The sequence below is a fragment of the Populus trichocarpa genome, chromosome 10 (assembly GCF_000002775.5).
Source record: "Populus trichocarpa isolate Nisqually-1 chromosome 10, P.trichocarpa_v4.1, whole genome shotgun sequence".
Classification (NCBI taxonomy): Eukaryota; Viridiplantae; Streptophyta; class Magnoliopsida; order Malpighiales; family Salicaceae; genus Populus; species Populus trichocarpa.
This window is the reverse complement of record NC_037294.2, coordinates 16,056,018-16,074,290: the sequence shown is the minus strand read 5'-3', so window position 1 is coordinate 16,074,290 and position 18,273 is coordinate 16,056,018. Positions and strand designations below refer to the sequence as shown.

Below are 18,273 nucleotides of genomic sequence, written 5' to 3'. Positions count from 1 at the left end.
TCCAAAGAACCTATAATCATTTAGAAATTTCGAAGTATAGGTTCACCCTCCTTGGCTTCCACACATCCACTAAGAAATTTGTATAGATGATGACCATGGTATCCTCGATCTCTTAGAATACTTTCAAGTACAAATTCTCGGTATTTTACACATGAAATAATTTTTTTTAGTTCAAATGCATATTTTTTCTAGCATATACCCCCTTTTTATACGAGCACAACTCGTTTTTCTACCCTAAATAGAAAATTAATTAAAGTCTTCGCATATTATTATATTGCAAAGACTGGGGTTAATGATGAATCAAGATTTTATGAGTGTATCTTTATCAAAAAACACCAGATCAAGAATAACTTATTGTTATAAATTTTCTCGAATGCAAACACGCTCCAGGGTCTGCTACTAGCCACAGTTATCCATAATTGGGCTTGACATTGTGTCAAGCTCCTAACTTTTTGGGTTTGCACTAGTAAGACCCAACCATGATTGGGCTTGGTAATGTACCAAACCCCGGGCTCGTTAGGTATGACACTAGTCAGATCCAGTCATGATTAGGCTTGGCAATGTGCCAAGTCCCGGGCACGTTAAGTGTGACCCATGCTATACCTAGTCACCATTGAGCTTGATAGTGTACATAAAAAAAATGATCTTAAATCACCTTTTATAATATAACTATGCATAAAAAATAATGTGTTTCCTCATAAATCATACTCCATGAATGTTATAATTTTATTGGCAAACAATCAGAACTTAAGAAAACTACAAGTAGAATTAAGATATATCATATTTTTTATTCACCTAAAACTAATTTTAACAAGGTGGGGGAGGTGGTAATGAATATGCTTAAGCTTGAGGTGGAGAGTGAAAGGATAGTAAAACAAATGCGTATCAGATTTGGAACGAATTTCCGTCCCATTATATTTTATTTATTTCAAATAAAAAAGGATAAAATTAGTAGAGAAAAATATTTGGTGTAGACATTCTTATATTTTTTTATGAATTATGAATTATAAATTTTATTTTTATTTTTTTTGTATGGGATTTTTTTTTAAGATGGATCTAAAAATTAATTAACAGTATGATACTAATTACTCCCTAAATACCATATAATTCTTTCCTTACACATAAGAATACGTGATTGTAATTCATCATGGAATAAAGCATAAAGGTTGATTGATTTATGTTTTTTTTTTTTTATATATATAATTAATGTATTTTTGAGCTAGTACACGAGACAAAAAGAGTTTTAGATGCTTTTAATTGAGCATTTAGCGTGTTTGAAAAATAATAATAAATTTTTACGTCTTATAATTTTAAATTTTAAATTTGAAATAAGCAAATATCTTCAACTATTAAGCTAACCATTGTTTTATATTGTTATGAAATCAATTAGAAAAAGAAAAAGAAAAAAAGAAGGTTCGTATACATTGAATATGCCCAACCATCTTTTCTGCCCCATCTCTTGATTAGCCTTCTCGAATAAATTCCTAACGGGAGACAGGCAGACCTGGGGTAGGATCATCGATGCTCTTCGCCTGCTGTGGCGACAAGTCGATCATCACATGCAGGACCATTTGGATCTTGCATGGATTCGAGGCAAATATGGAATTAATTTTGTTAAAATGAAATCTTTAGAGAAAATATTTTTCTTGTGAATCATTGATGGTTTGGTGTTCATACAAATACCACATACGATTGAAAACAATACATTCTAGAAATGCGATATTGCTCCTGCAAGCAAATGATTACATGATTCTTTCTGTTATATTCTCCGTCAAATTCTGTTTGAATCACAGTTAATTTGTAAGGAAACTCTATTTTGAAACTCAATCTCGACATGTAGTTGAATGAAAAAAATAGGATATTTTTTAAAATTACCACAATTTTGAATTTGTTTTTGGTAGAATAACTCAATTTAAAAAATATTTAATAAAATAACACCCTTTCATCTTATCACGTTTCAGAAACGCAATATTTATTAAATATCGTTATTTTTAGGTGCGACAAGATAATTTTTACACTTCAAAACAACAATATTTAAAAAATATCAAGATTTTGAAACGCGATAATGTAAAACTCCAATCATTTGGTTTAATTGGTTGGCCGTTTCATAAAAATCATAGTTTAATGAACTTTTTTTGCAAAATATATTTTATGAGTCGTTGTTTTTCAATGTCAGTGATATAGTCGAACTTGCGATAACGAGTGACCTTAAGCAATTAAGTGTTTGTCTACCATAACTAAATGAGAATCTGCCCCCGAATAGATTACGCTGATGGCCTAACAGATGGATTTATGTATCAACAGTATAGATCTAGGCTCAAGAGGAGGTCTGGTCTCACCAGACTAGAATAATAACAACTAAAAATGGCCTTAAGTTTTTATTCAACCGTTGGATTTCACTTAAATTTTTATAGGAGTTTTTGGAGATCATTTTTCCTATAATAGATATGCAGACAGTCGAATCTTTAGATATCAAAAATTTCGTTGAGACCTCCCTGCTTTTGGCTATATTAGTGATTTTTCATTTTATTTTCAGAACTAATCGACTAATTTCATTGACCATTATGAATTGGTCGACTAGATAAGTAAGATAATTGAAGTTTTTACTTGTCATATTTTAGAAGCACAACAAAATAAAAATATGCTATTTCATAAAATAAATTTTTTTTTTTGCTATGTTAATTATTTTGATTTTGTATGTTAATTTCACAATTTGTCAAAAAAATAAAAATTACCAGTGGCCAAAGCAATAGGTTGCTTTTCAGTTGAGTACAATTAATTCTTCACTAAGTTCATTGTCTAAAAGTTAGTGAACGGGATAAGATTTGATGCATTAAGGGGTCCCACGGAGGGAAAAGGGAATGGAAAGCAGGCTATGTCCAAGAACAGACATATCATTTATGGCCGATCAAAAAGATATGATTTCGAATAAAGTTATGACACTCTGTCAATAATGGACCGTACCCACTCTATCCTCAACTTTCTCTCTCGATCTCCAACGTCAAAGATTTGCATGATTACTACCACGTGACCATTTTTATTTTTTATTTTTTATTTTTTTTTCTAATTGAAGGAACCAACAACCATTTGTTTGTTTTTTTCTGAGAACTAACTAGTAACTACCCACCAAAATCAGGAGTGTAAAGCCTCTTCAAGTATTTGCCACGCTATAGTTGGGTCACTCGTGCCAGCTGTTTAATCCGTTAGCTGTTTTTTTTTTTATATTATTATTTAGTGTTTGAAACAGTGATAATAATAATTTTTTATTTTTTATTTTTTTTCTTATTGAAGGAACCAACAACCATTAGTTTGTCTTTTTCTGAGAACCCACCAAAATCAGGAGTGTAAGCCTCTTCAAGTATTTGCAACGCTATAGTTGGGTCACTCGTGCCAGCTGTTTAATCCGTTAGCTGGTTTTTTATTATTTAGTGTTTGAAAAGTAATAGTAATTATTTTTCATCTGAAAATATATTAAAATAATTTTTTTTTATTTTTAAAATTTATTTTTAATATAACATATTGAAACAATCCAAAATTATTAAAAAAAATAAAAAATCTTCAAAAACACTTGTGCTCTCAGTTCTCATGATTCAAGTTTTCTTTCCAATTAGGTAAATTCCATGTTAATAAAAACCATCTCACCTACTTTTCTTTCCAATTCATATTTCTATTTAGAATAAATGAATTCTAGATATTGATATCCAAACGCTCAGGTTTCTCATCAATCTTATGGCTAAACAATGGACATATTCGACATTTGAGATACAGACCACGGCCCATTGAAGCAAAGCTGTTACAGTACATTAATGAGGCTTCATCAGTACCTCTGATGGACCAATACGAGCCTGAGAGTTTTTTGATGGGCTCGGGCATGAGTTTCAAGCATGTTGACCCAAGCCGATTATAATTAGTTCTGACCTCTGAGCCAGGCCAGTACTTTCAAGCTCCGGATGGCCCAGCGTACTGTCCTTTTCACTGCTCAGTTTGCTTTCTTAAGCTGGGTTTATATGATCTTTCATTCAATTACAAAATTCCAACCTTCACTTTTCAAGTTGACTTCTTATTTGATTTTTTCGGCCTTTTTCAGCAGCCATTGACACTTTTTTTTTTTTTTTACATTTTTTCTCAAAGTGTTTCCTTTTATTAGGGAGGAGTTGATGCTGCCAATATATTTCAAACAATTATACAAATATATTATTAAGTTTATTTTCTTCATTGTTTTGTTCTCTTTACTGAAAGAAGTTGTTTTATTTTGTTGTTCAATGTGATTAAAAATAACCAAGTAAGATGATAATGCACACACACATATTTAAAAAGTTAAGTTTCACATCAAAGTTAGCCTCAACTTCGAGCAGCATGGCCCTGATCAAAAACCTCGGCAAAGCCCGGCCTTGCATCTGTTAATAAAAAAGTGGCATGTTCAACACATTATTGAGCTCAGCCATCATCTAACACGATTGAGTTGGGGTGTTTTAAAAAATATTTTTATAAAAGTGTTTTTTAATTTTATATATATATATATATATATATATATATATATATATATAAAAGTGTAGCATTTCTTAGGGTTCGGGCTTCAATACATGAAAATTCACCAATCCCTAGTTATCCCTGAGGATCTACCGTTGGGTCCATCATCCCTAGTTCGGGCTTTAATTAAGATCATTCAGTAACTAGGCCTACATATATTTTCTTGATAGCTATTTCATTTTTTTGTTCTTTTTACAGAGACAAGACTATAAACAAGAGAATTCTTGGAAGAGGGAGAATGGGAGTCTCTTCAGTAAAAGCGAATTTAAGCGCTTTGCTCCCATGGAATTTTAATGAATTTCGCACAGGCTTACAATTAGAAAAACCAAAAGAGAATCTTGGAGCTGGATATTCGCACAAAGGAACAAATTTGTAGAGTGTGTTTGGTATTGCGGTTGCTGTTGTGGTTGTGGTTTTAAAAAAATTGATTTATAAAAAGTAATTTTAGTTGAAGTTGATTTGAAAAAATATATATTTGATTAAAACTGTAGTTGAAATTGAGCTTGAACAAAAAGTAGTTTAATGTGTTTGGTTAAAAAAATGTTTTTCAAATTAAGGTTATAAAATAATTAAAAAATATATATATTAATATTAATGATTTTTAATTTAAATATTATAGATTTAACTACTGTTATTACATCATGAAATAAATAATATTGATATCAAATATTTTTTATTATTCCATTAAACTATGTGCAATGTCATTACATATGAAATCTATCCAATAATTAAATACTAGTTTTTCGAGTAAAACACAATTTTTTTTAAAAAATTTACAATTTCATTACGTACAAAAGTCATTCGACAAGAACTACAGTTTCCATGATTTTTTGAGCGTGCAATAAAATTAGATAAAATATTATCAGGAATAAAATTGAGATTACAGTACGAGTAAATTTAATTCACCTTAAACTAATTTAAAAAAAAACAAAAAAAATATTGTTCATGATTAACTGCACTGGTTTTTCAGGGGAAAAAAAACTAAACTTTTCTCACTGGTTTTTTTTTTTAAAAAAACTGAACAGTGCGACAATGGAGCATGGTTTCACTGTTCACTGAACAATTCTTTAAAAATACCCACGAGAAGCAAAACTGCTTCTCCAATCCTGCGGCTGGGCAGCAAAAATTAGTGGATCCTACCAATCAAAATCAGTTTTACTTGCTTTACCAAACACTTATATGTGTGGCTGCGGCTAAACTTCACTCGCAGCCACATTACCCAATAGCATCGTAGTGTGCATAAATTAAGCTGGGCAGTAGGGGAAAATCCCATTTATGACGGAGTAAAATATTTTACTGAAAAATAGCAGCACTAAAGATCACGGCCGAAGAGCTTCGCCAAAAACAGGTTAAGAATAAAGAAAGCTAAAATTAAGGGGAAAAAAACCCAAGATAGTTAATAATATATAGCCATAATATATTCTCTTTATTCTTAGTTTTCCAACTTTGTAGATGTCAAAGTTTGCTGTTTCACAACTCATGACATGCTAATAACGTGCTTAATTAACATACATGCATATATTCTTTACTTGATCAGTGATCACGGTCAAGACTGAAAAAGCATCTAGGGCTAGTAAATAAATGCCCTAAAATATAATTTTTATATAAGGCTAAAAAATAATGCCCCGAGCACACTAGAGGTATACGAGATTATGCTGCCGATGGTAGATTTCTATGGTTAATCACTCCATCGTCAGTCAATGCCGCTATTAGGGGTCCAAGTTTTTCTTGATCAACAGGCACAGTAATATTCTTGTAATCCAACGACTCATCCTCGTATATTTCCCACCACTTCTTCACCAAAACCTGGATGTCCTCTCTATCCATGTTTTCTTCCTTGCCAGTATACCTCCATGGCTTTGCTCCCTAACGATTTGAACAAAAATGAAAATCAATTAAGATATAATGTATAGATTCATGTGTTTAAAAAACAACACTTTTAGTGACAAATTAACTCTCTTACCGCAGCACAATAATGGACAACCTTCACTTTGTCAAGCTCGAAATTCTCAGGATGGCGCCACAGCATCGCCGAGACAAGGTTGTACACAGCAGGGATAGGCTTGTACACATCCCTGAAGAACATGTTCAGAAAATCCTGCAAATCGAAACCAAAAACAAAGTGATAGATTAATGAAAGAACGCAAAGTCTGCCAGTTCTTTTTGGACGGTGCGAAAAATCCTGACAAAACAATCTTATTAGCATAGCAGAAAATTTGTATTTATACGTGCCTAGACAATAACAAAACTCTATATTCTCAACCACTCTAGATTACCTGCTCAGCAAATGAAGTAGGAGGGGTGACTTTGAGGGTCTCCAAGAGATCAAAGTAAGTTAAAAGCTTAGGCTCAAAGACAAACATGCCAGCATTAAAGTATAGAGGAGGAGGTGAGCCCATCTCCTTAGGCCACCGAACTTTTTCAGGGCATTGCTGGCAGTATCCAATCTGATACTGAGGGGTGCTACTCCATGTCTTCTCACAAAAACAGTCCATCACAGCATAGAAATATCCATTCGGCTCATCAAAAAGATGATCAATGTTGTCAAAGACTTGAATATCACCATCCAGGTATATCATCTTCTCATAGTCCACAAACTACAAACAACAGGTGGAACACATATTAGATAGTAAATTAAAGGCCATTGTATCACATCAAATATGTAGATCCATAGCGCAAAAGAGAAAGAAAGAAAGATGATTAGGGTTGATAACTAATTACCTCCCAAATACGAAGTTTAGAGTAGTTAATCACATAATAAGCCATGGCAAATTGAGTCTGGTTATCTGGTGGATACACTGGCTCAATCTCACGGACGATACAGCCCTGAGATTCTAGAATTTTGCGGTGCTCCTCAGGCACATCAGGTAAAATAGCCACCATAAGAGGGTATGAAGATTTCGCTTTCCTTAGACCCTTGGCTAAACCCACAACACCTTTCACATAATCACCATTCCCAGCCAAGAAAGTAACATATGCCCTCTTATGGGAGTTAAACGTGGGCTCGATAATGGCATTTGGTGACATTTTTTAGATAAGGAGATCAAGAACAAAGAAAACGAAGAAACGTACACTTATCGAAGTTGGGTATGAGCTTTAGTTCAAGGGGTGTTACTCTTTATATATAGGCATCGAATGGTCGAGTGTGGTGAAAATGGCAATGAACTAATTTAGGTTACGATGATATTTTTTGAATCTATTTTCATAAATGTTAATTTAGATTCCAGAGCGTGGCAAGCATTCGTATTCTGTTGCTTTCGTTTGGAGGTTACACTTGTCAATTTGAGCATTTGACACCTTAAAAGCAACGTTTTTCCTTTTTCCTTTTTATTTATAACTAAAAGACTCTGCAAATTCGCTTAAAAGGGAGACCAATTTTTTATCTAATTACAATTGTTTTGATCATTCTCTCCCCTTGATTGAATTTGCATTCTATCATACCCTTGAACGTCAACGAGAATTTCAAGAATACTCCTAGTGAGGTGTGTAGCTCATGTGCGGCTAGCTACTCTTGAAAATGGTGAAATTTTCCGGTAAAAATTCAAGAAAATAAGGGCAGAATCTGGTAAATCTCGATTTCTAGTCTTCAAATGCTCATGTTAGTAAAGAATATTTCTAAGAAATTTATTTATTTTTCATCATATGTGAAGTCTTAATTAATATGTTTATTTTATTAATTAGGATTTTGTAAGTGCGTCATAAACTCAATGGGAAAATTAAAAACATTTCCCCGCTCCCTCCTTGATACACATATATGGAACCTAATCGTACAAATATTATATGACCCTTCTCAAAAATCGGTACAATTGCCATCCCTAAAACAGAAAAAACATGATTACCAAAGACACACGTACCCAAGGGAGATCAATTATGTAGCTAGCTTTAGGAAATTAATGCTATTTATTCGGAATATACAATGTAAACAATTTCCTTATATTAAAAAATTAATCTATATATTAAAAAACTTATGAGAGGATCGATCCACTCATGTAAACTTCTTGGCTGTTTATTTTTGGTATTACCTTTCAGTTGTTAATTATAACATAAGACGTTAATTTCCTATTATTAATAATTTATTTGCTTTGATTATGTTTCCTTATTTAGTCTTCCTCAATCACCACCAAGAATCTCTTTCTCCTTTAACTCGTATTTCCATATTTTTCAACTTTTCTTTATATATTCTCTATTAAAATTTGTTCTAAATGAAAACATGAAGAAGGAAACTTTAGACTTTATAACCATCTTCAAGACATGGCTATTGCATTTAATCTTTTTCTTAAACCCGGCAATTAATGGAGATAATCCTGCATGTATAAAAGAGTAGACCTTAATGTTCACTTCTACTTTCCACGCAATATTCACAATCATTGCATTTCTTCACAGGGAATCTTTTTCGGAGTGATAACAACTTACTTTAATTATTTTCTTTTTCCTTTTTCTGATTTTCAATTTGTTAGAACCACAAGAATACTACGTATTAAACGCGAAGGCTATATATGATTTATCATAAAATTGCATCTAATTAGAAAGGATACACTTTAGGTAATAATTCAGAGAGTATCAAGAATATAATTAGGGAAGAGGGTGTAAGTATCTATTGGAAAGTAGCTAGTTAATTTCTAATAATTACTACAATCCAAAAAAAATCACTACCTATTGAACGTGAAGGCTATAATCCCGAAAAAAAATATATTCTTGATGGTAATAACTCAGAGAATAATATTATTTGACAACAAAAATTGTGAGTCATCCAATCAGATGATCAATGGAGGAGCTAATGGTGGATTCTACACTAATGCAATGGCTTCTAGTTATCTTGTCGTCCTTTTTCTTCTTCTTCTTATAACTGAGAAAAAAACATGCGCAATTAGCATATGAAAATTATGAGCAATCACTGTGCATTATAATGCTCAAATCACTCGCTCTATAGTTGCTAAAGAGAGGAAAACATCCGCCAGATATATATTTCTCCTGACAGAAAATGATTTATCGACAGGGATGATCATGGCTGCAGTGGTCGTGATATAATAACAGATAATTATGAACTGAAAATACAACAGAATCATTGCCGTTTAGCGTTTGAAATACGTGTCTACATGAATAGATTCATTCAGGCTGTTCAAAAAAGAACTGGTGCATGAAAGAAAATTGGAAAGTTGAAGTCGCTTGTAGGAATGCCACTCTCATTTTTTATGCTCGAGACGATACCAAAGATGATCGAACACGGATATGCTACTTGTATCGATGAAACAAGTGTGCATATTCTTATCACACAGAAACACTTTGGAATCTGGCGAGTGATTTTGGAGTATCTGTCTTCTTCGGGTTTAAGACACGGGGAAGAAAAGGTCACAGAAGCATGGATCACTCTTTTTTAGTTTAACGTGGGTATCTGAGTCAGCTTGCGTGTACCTCGACTAATCCCATGGGCCCTGAAATTAACGACCATGTAAGCCTTCAATGACTATCATATGAACAACCACAGGGCTCGAACCTGAGACCACAGAGAGAGCAAATCTTTTGGTGCAAGCTCTTACCACTGAGTCACCACCTAGATGGTTAGCATGGATCACTCTTTATCCTTGTACAAGTGGAGATATGTGCTCGGTTCTTTTATTGCTCCAAAAACTTTCAATTTAGTCTCAGGGAAGCAGTACAAACTACAAAGTGCGTGCACCATTCAAAACCGTATGCGAGTGAGGGACTCATCGTATTATTTGATCCCTCTACTCTTTTTTTCTTATCCAGTTAATTACTCCCTCTAATCAAGCAAAGTTCTTAATGTCTTAATTATTGACACGTGGATTAATACATCTCAAACACGTGTCCTTCTGTTTCTTTCGTGTTATGGTAGATTTGGATGACAGTTCATCATATTCTGAAATTCTTTTCGAGCAGATGGACCACATATATATATAAGCTTTGAAAAAAGTATAAGCGGGACCTCATTAAAAAAAATATCAAGAACCAACATTTTATTCTTTTGAGATTCAAGACGTTTTCCTTATCAATGAAGCTTCATAGTTTTTGTAGCTGTGGTTTTAAAAAATAATTTTAAAAAATATATTTAATTAAAATTGTTATGGAATGAGTTTTTACATATAACATAAATAAAAATAAATTTTTATTATAAAATCAAGGTTTAAAATGTAATTACACAAGAAGTCTAATGCAAAAAACCAAAGTTATTTAATTAATCGAAAAATGTTTTTATATCGCGAACAAAAAAGCAAAAACTAGCCATCTGTTTTGAAAACAAACAAACGAAAAATTACAAGAAACAAGAAGAACATGAAAATGTGACATTTAAAACGGCCTAAAGCTTGAGTTGATGACATATCGTCTCAAATGGAAGTTCAGACTTTAAGTTTTTGAGTGGGCCTGTTGAAGGCCTAAATGATTGAAATATGCCCAGATAACCCAAGCTAATTTGGTGTCTGGCCCGCCTCTTGTTCATGGATGACAATGAATTTCTACATGCCCATTTTAAACTGGATCAGGTCTTGAATAACTAGGTTTGGATTTAATTTTATGTTTCCAATGGGATTTGAGACCGATCGGGATTTTATCCTTCATAATATTTAATGAAAAAAATATTAATGAAAATATTGTACTTAATAAAAGATAATAATAAAAATCAAGTCTTTTTTCCAGATGCGATCTACAAGCTTGGACCAGATGGGCACGATGGTCTGGTTCATGAGGAAAGTTGAAAGCTCAAACTCTAATTCAAAGAAGGCTTGACGATCCAAGGAGCCCAAAATGAACGACACCTCCTTATTTTTGGACCCTTCCATTTTCACTGATCAGAGGTGAATTATCTATTGGCATTGAAACAAATGGGTCGCACCTTTAACTCTCAAAAATGCACTTGGTCTCTCCTCTCTCTCCCTCTCGGCTCTAATGCTACCTTGCCTTATCTAGCTTAAAAACTTGAAGACCTACACTCGAAAGAAAACAGAGAGATGGCATCGTTGGCTCAGCAATTTGCAGGCCTCATATGCCCACCATTATCATCTTCAAGACTAACAGAAAGAGCAGCAACATTCTCAAAGCCAAAGAGGGCTGCTAACTCTGTTGTAACAGCAAAAGCAGTGGCAATATCAAATGTACAGACCAAAGAGAGGCACAAACTTAAAGAACTCTTTGAAGAAGCTTATGAACGGTGTCGTACTGCTCCTCTGGAAGGAGTTTCTTTTACACTTGAAGATTTTCATGCTGCGCTTGATACTTATGACTACAATTCTGAGATCGGCACAAGAGTCAGTAGCATAACCTCACTTCCTTCTATTTATTTTGTGAATTTTTCCCTTTCGTTGGTTCTGACATAGATGACTACAATTCTGAAAATGGGATGTTTTTGCTTGGTGGGTTTATGCATGAATGAGGAAATTTATGTGAATTATGTGGGATTATGGAATTATGGGCACCAAGAAAAATTGAAGCTTTCTTCTTTCAAATTCAGGGGAAAATGAAAATGGTTACAAGGTAGTTCTTAATTACGTTGGAAACGAGTGAACGATTTTTTTTAATCAATTAAGTGTTTGATGGTAATCTTTCTTTGTTTTTTATTGTTGTTTTCTATATGTGTGTTCTTTTTCTTCCTAATAGTATGGGCAATATGCTTTGTCTATACGAATTTTGAAGGTAATTAAAAACAATCATATGGGAACTCCCATAAGACCCAAATGAAAAATGAAGTGAAATCTAGGCAATTATTTGATGTCTGACGGATAGCATTTTGATTTCCATTGTGCATGTGTTTTTTACAATCAGGTCAAGGGGACAGTTTTTATGACTGATAACAATGGGGCATTTGTTGACATTACTGCAAAATCTTCTGCATATTTACCAGTGCAAGAGGCAAGCATTCACAAAATAAAACGCGTGGAAGAAGCTGGTATAGTTCCTGGGATGAGAGAGGAGTTTGTTATCATTGGTGAAAATGAAGCTGATGATAGCTTAATCTTGAGCTTGAGGTCAATCCAGTATGAACTTGCCTGGGAACGGTGTAGGCAGCTTCAAGCTGAGGATGCCATTGTGAAGGGTAAGGTGGGTATTTATGCTCCTGACATTAATTATATCTATACTTGTACAAATACTGCATTTCCTCCATTTTCATACGGAATGTTATTATTATGTGTCTGGTCCAGTGCTTTTAATTGGGTGGTGGTCAGGTGCAAAAATTTAGTTGTCATTTTAGTGCTTGCAGGTTAATCAATATTTTGTTACTTATTTGCAGTGTGATTGCATGGTTAACTGTGGAATCTATTCTTATCAATTTTTGTTTCCTAATCACCTGCTTTTAGGCCTTTATTAATAGCATGTGTGGTGTTGTGGTGTTTAAATCACAAATAAATTATTTTATTTTCAAAACTTTGAATAATGGAATGTTGTGTATATAGGTTGTTGGTGGAAACAGAGGTGGAGTAGTTGCAGTTGTCGAAGGCCTTCAAGGATTCGTCCCTTTCTCACAGATATCATCAGTTTAGTTCTTGAACCAGGCTTGCCATATTGTCTGACTTTGCTTTCAGTCAATTCCAAATTCTCATCTTTCCCTGTTTTTGTACCAGAAATCATCTGCAGAAGAACTTCTTGATAAAGAGGTTCCCCTGAAATTTGTTGACGTTGATGAGGAGCAGTCTAGACTTGTTCTCAGTAATCGCAAGGCCATGGCTGACAGTCAAGCACAGCTAGGTATTGGATCGGTGGTCACTGGAACCGTTCAGAGCCTCAAACCATATGGTGCCTTCATTGATATTGGTGGAATCAATGGCCTTCTTCATGTCAGTCAGATTAGTCATGATCGTGTCTCTGATATTTCAACAGTTCTTCAACCTGGTGATACTCTGAAGGTTGGTTACTTGCTGCCATATTACAAAGAAGGTATTCTCTGTTCTTTTTCATATATCTAAACCATATTATGTTATGCAGGTGATGATTCTAAGCCATGACCGTGAGAGAGGCCGAGTAAGTCTTTCTACCAAAAAATTGGAACCTACTCCTGGTGATATGATTCGCAATCCAAAACTTGTCTTTGAAAAGGTAATTCTTGGATATTGTCATTAACCTTCCTTATTGTCAAATGTTTTGGATCACATAATATAAAGCTAGATGTTTTATGCTGTAGTATGATCACTTTTTTGTCCTTCAACAGGAGAGGTATAGAAGATGCTAGAAATTATTTCATCCTTTCTCTGACATGCGATGTATTCATATCTTTGTATTGTATTAATAGGCTGAGGAGATGGCCCGGACATTCAGGCAGAGAATTGCCCAGGCAGAGGCTATGGCTCGTGCTGACATGCTGAGATTCCAGCCTGAGGTACTTCAGTCATTTTCTCTGAAACTAAAGGATTTCATGAAGGCGAACAGAACGTTGTTTTCATTTCTCCCTGTCATGTAAAATTAGATAGGAGCAAACTTAAATTTTTTTTAACGTGAATGAATTTGAGCAATAGCTTGTGTCTTGAATGATGATCATTATGAACCTCATTTAAATTAATTAAACTTATAGAATAATTTACATTTTTTCAATAATAGAATAAGGTCAGTTGTGATGATATGCATTAGACAAAACGCTTGTTCCTTTTCACTTACCTGGTCTGCTGGTGCTGGATGGTACTTATCTAAGGAGACGTTTAATGCCTAAAAGAAAAAAACGTTCTGATTTACTAGTTTCTTTTTTCTTCTTTGGCATCTAAAGTTACCTGAATGTGTATTTAATTTCCATTATTTGAAAATGTTTATGTGGATATCTAGGCATATCTGAATTAGCTGGATTAACCTAATTGTATCTGTCTGTACAGAGTGGACTACCTCTCAGCTCCGGTGGGATCTTGGGTCCGAATATTTCAGACTTGCCTGCAGAAGGTTTAGACTTGAGTGATGTCCCCCCTGCTGATGAGTCTGATGGCCATGGTACACCAGAGGAAGAATCCGATTGAGTTTTAAGCTTTCTGCTTTTCTAATTTTTTGCCTTTCTTTGTGTTAAATATTTGTTCAAACGGCAACCCTTCTACAAATGAGTTACGAGGCCGCCTTCTGTTCAATTCGGTGTTGTTTTAATGTACAAGTATCATATGTGCTCGACAGTGCGGGCAGCAATAGGATTTTGAGTCTTCAATTTAATAGGAGCCCAATTAGGTAAAAGTTAAAACCCCTAAAAAACATCTTCAGACAGGTTTAAACAATTGTCATTTTCACTCGAGCCAAATAATGAGAACAGAACTCCTTACTGATATCATCTGCCTTGCCATTTCCAGCAGGTGAACATTCTAATTTTGAAGATATTAAAAAAGTCACAATATTTTAAGTTAAAAACCTATTTCCAAGTAAAATTTGGCGCTCGTATGATGCATTAACGAGAAAAAATCACCTTGTCCAAAATGGAAATTTCCTTCCTGTAACGGCTATACAGGAGGCTTCCTTGCTAACTTTCACCTTTGTTGTTCTTCTTACCTTTCTTCTGCTTCTGCTTCAATTGTGCAAGTCCTGCAGCAGTGAACTTTGCATTGCCAACAATTGCAGCTACTAGCTCAGGATCTGTACATTCTTTCATCAATTCTTTCTCTGTACCAGTTGCTTCAGGCATGTGGCTAAATAAGTTTGTGGCAGTTTTTGCAGCTAGAAAAACATCGAATCCATAGATTAGTCAAATCTCTACGAATTAAAAGCAGAACACGCATAAAATCCAAATTGCAAGGGGAGAACAAAACCTAGAAGCAAGGTTCACCCCAAACCCCCCCAACCAGACAAATATAGCAGCTACAATAGCTCCCCAATGACGGGAAAATATGAGGAAAAGAGATACCCTTTCCTTTTTTTACAGTTCCAGGAATAACCTTCACGTGGTATTTGTATGACTGCACTGCACAGACAGGCACGGCATATAAGAGAATATCGGTAGGCAGTGGATTCCCAGTCCAAATCATTTAACTTCTCTTTCTCTTCTTCGCCTATCTCATGAATATCCTCCTCCATGGCCACCTTGTCCATCTCAGAGGTGGAATCAACCAAGCCCACACCAGGTTTATCTATAGCACCATTTGCACGTTTATTTGAACTGTCATCAGAATGTTCTGGTCAATCTCGAGATAGGTGACCTCACTTTTTACATTTATAACATACTTTCGGAGCATCTTCAGGACCTGCCAGATTGAAACAGCACAAAAAATCACAATTTAATATGTTCTCCCTAAAATGGGATTCTTCATAAGCATAATCAAGAGAGCATTTGTGGAAGCACAAATGATCGAGTACTTTGATAATTGATGTAGCATTAAAAAAAAAATCTGGCATTGCCAAATTACCACTGGAAGTTTAGAGAACATACTGGCAACAGGTATCTTCCCTTTGTCAGTAGCTTCATTTCCATTTTGAATCTCTCCATTCTTGCTTGTATTTCCAGCAGACTGAAAAATCATATGCATGGACAGTTTCAAAGTGCTAGCTGATAAAGAAATGATACCGTGATCACATGCGATATTGCCATTCCTAGAAGAAAATACACTCGCTGGACAGTTTGAAATCTCCTGCTTTATGGAGAAATGTAATTCTATAGATAGATCACAATTACATCCTACTACATTTAAAACGACCATGCTAATTTAGTTAAAATGCTGTGTGTATATAGCATAGTTAATTTGAAGAAATTTCACTATGTTGAATTTCAGTCTCTTTGACAAGTCCATGGTTATGGAGAGGTGGGATCCAAAGTTATTATCTCTTCTACGAAAGAAAAGGATGGTACTAAATTGGCCATGCTTCAGCCCCAGAAAAGCTCAACTGTTATATTATTTCTTGATCTTTTCAAAGATGTAGCAAAATGTTTATAACAGCAAAATCTGGTGTCTAAACACACACACAGTTTTTCGTGCCATGGTTGAAAAAAATTTGAACTGGGAGCTAAAAAATATAAGTAGATTAAGTCATAGTGCTCCCAGCCAGTAAAGCCATCCGAATTCTCCTCGTCCTGATTGCCATACTTCTCCTTCATCTGTAAGGTATTCTCCTTGATTTAATGTGAGAGGAGGTACAGGTTGTTCAGGCCTGTGGTTTTTTATCACAGTACTAGAAGCTCCAGATCTGCATGGACATACCTGTTGCACAGTTTCAATGAATATCACTACAGCATTTACTCGCAGATTTCGTGTCAAAAAGAGATCTTACTATCTGAATGTTGCTAAGGATCAACTCAACTTCCAAGTGAAGCACTAAATAATATTTCTTGAGTTGACAATCTGAAGATTACAGTAAAAGACTTCCAAATCTCCTTTTGACATATAACGCTTGACTGTCATCTCATTTTGCTGAGCATCACGCCTGCTAATAACCAAATAGTTCCAAGTGCCGATGAACCAGTTAAATTTCTCAAGCCAGTGAACCTTATGCATGTGTGATATAGTGGCAACAGATTTTTCCTGCATTCACCACCAGCATAGGCATGTAAACAACAAAATTCAGAAGACAGAATATCCCAGCTTATGATAACAATTAAAATACAAGTAGCACGTTCATAGGTGATCAATGATAAATAAAGCAAACCTCATGCACATACAAGCATGCACGCAGTTTTCAGAAATAAATGGTCTTTTAGTACGCTTGGCGATCAATATACACCCTATTAATGCTTGTATAAAACAATGTAAACCTATCAAGTTTTACCCAGTAACATGATATCCCTCAGAATATTTAAGCTGCACATCACACTTAGTGCTAATGCTAATAAATTTTGAAGTTTTTAAATACATAAAATGCAGATGCTTCCTGTAAGCACATTTAATAGTTAGCAAAGTAGGCCAGAATCCCGTATTATTGCATTTACAATTTAAATCTACCTGAGAAAGCTGGAGATGGATCTTTTTCTCAGCCGCTTTAAAAGCTTTTTTATGTGCGGTAAAAGTTTTTTCTTGCTTGCACTCCTGCTTTTTCTTCAGTTCATACCACCTCTGAGCATTGGCATGTGCTGAAAGTGCTTAAACAACTTCTATCTGAAAGTGGAAATAGACTAAATCAACAGATGACATAGCTCAAATCCAACGTCTAAACTGAATAATCACGTACATGAACTGAGATTAGCAACAAAAGGTCGACACTGTGAAAGACAGAGTTTCATGATTCACTCTTAGCAGGTGTGCTTAAATTACATTAGTCATAATTTGTACAGAAGTAACACCTTATACACTGGAAGTGTCTTTTCATCATCATCCATTTCATCGATATTATTGCTATTAGCAATGCCATGCAGTTCTTTTCAAAATGGAGCTTGTCAATTAAGCCAGCAATAGGGTTTCCTGCCTTCTTCTCATCCTTCACCATCCGAGCAAGATCCTCCCAACCTATTCCCTTTGCAAGAGCTACAGGAACAGCTAATATAGCCGAATCAACACCTTGTAAGTTGTGTTCTATAAATTCTGCCATTTTGACACAACGGTTAACTTCTTTCCTCGGTGTTTCTACACGATTTTCCAGCACAGAAATGGAACCCAAAGAATGAGGATATGATAATAATTACAAAATATAGATAAAATTAAATCCAACATTGATAATCCATGACAATTAACTGAAATAACATAGAGCCAATGAGGCAATAAATAATGACGGTCCAAGTTTTTGTTTTGTAAGCACATCCGGAAATAATAGAAAGCCAATTCAACTAAACACATAGCTTGCCTCCATAAATAACTGCAGCAAACCATCAATTAAATGGATTGGCGTAACGAACTCGTACGTAAGAAGCCA

General features: G+C 34.6%; 2 protein-coding genes and 1 pseudogene across 2 annotated transcripts; 1 reads left to right on the top strand and 2 right to left on the bottom strand.

The window, feature by feature from the left end:
• Positions 1-5,923: 5,923 nt before the first annotated feature.
• On the bottom strand, positions 5,924-7,633 carry LOC7468122 (galactinol synthase 1). The gene is made up of 4 exons (XM_002314939.4): positions 7,252-7,633; positions 6,807-7,127; positions 6,494-6,628; positions 5,924-6,396 (listed from the first exon to the last, which is right to left on the bottom strand). The coding sequence occupies exons 1-4, from the start codon at positions 7,555-7,557 to the stop codon at positions 6,181-6,183; spliced, it is 978 nt and encodes a 325-aa protein (XP_002314975.1). The 5' UTR covers positions 7,558-7,633; the 3' UTR covers positions 5,924-6,180.
• Positions 7,634-11,351: 3,718 nt separating this feature from the next.
• Positions 11,352-14,582, top strand: LOC7485852 (30S ribosomal protein S1, chloroplastic). Its single transcript, XM_002316025.4, has 7 exons — positions 11,352-11,792; positions 12,307-12,582; positions 12,936-13,016; positions 13,104-13,385; positions 13,465-13,575; positions 13,769-13,855; positions 14,340-14,582. Exons 1-7 carry the CDS (start codon positions 11,496-11,498, stop codon positions 14,475-14,477), a joined length of 1,272 nt encoding a protein of 423 aa, XP_002316061.2. The 5' UTR covers positions 11,352-11,495; the 3' UTR covers positions 14,478-14,582.
• Positions 14,583-14,673: 91 nt separating this feature from the next.
• On the bottom strand, positions 14,674-18,033 carry LOC127905867 (uncharacterized; annotated as a pseudogene).
• Positions 18,034-18,273: the final 240 nt, after the last annotated feature.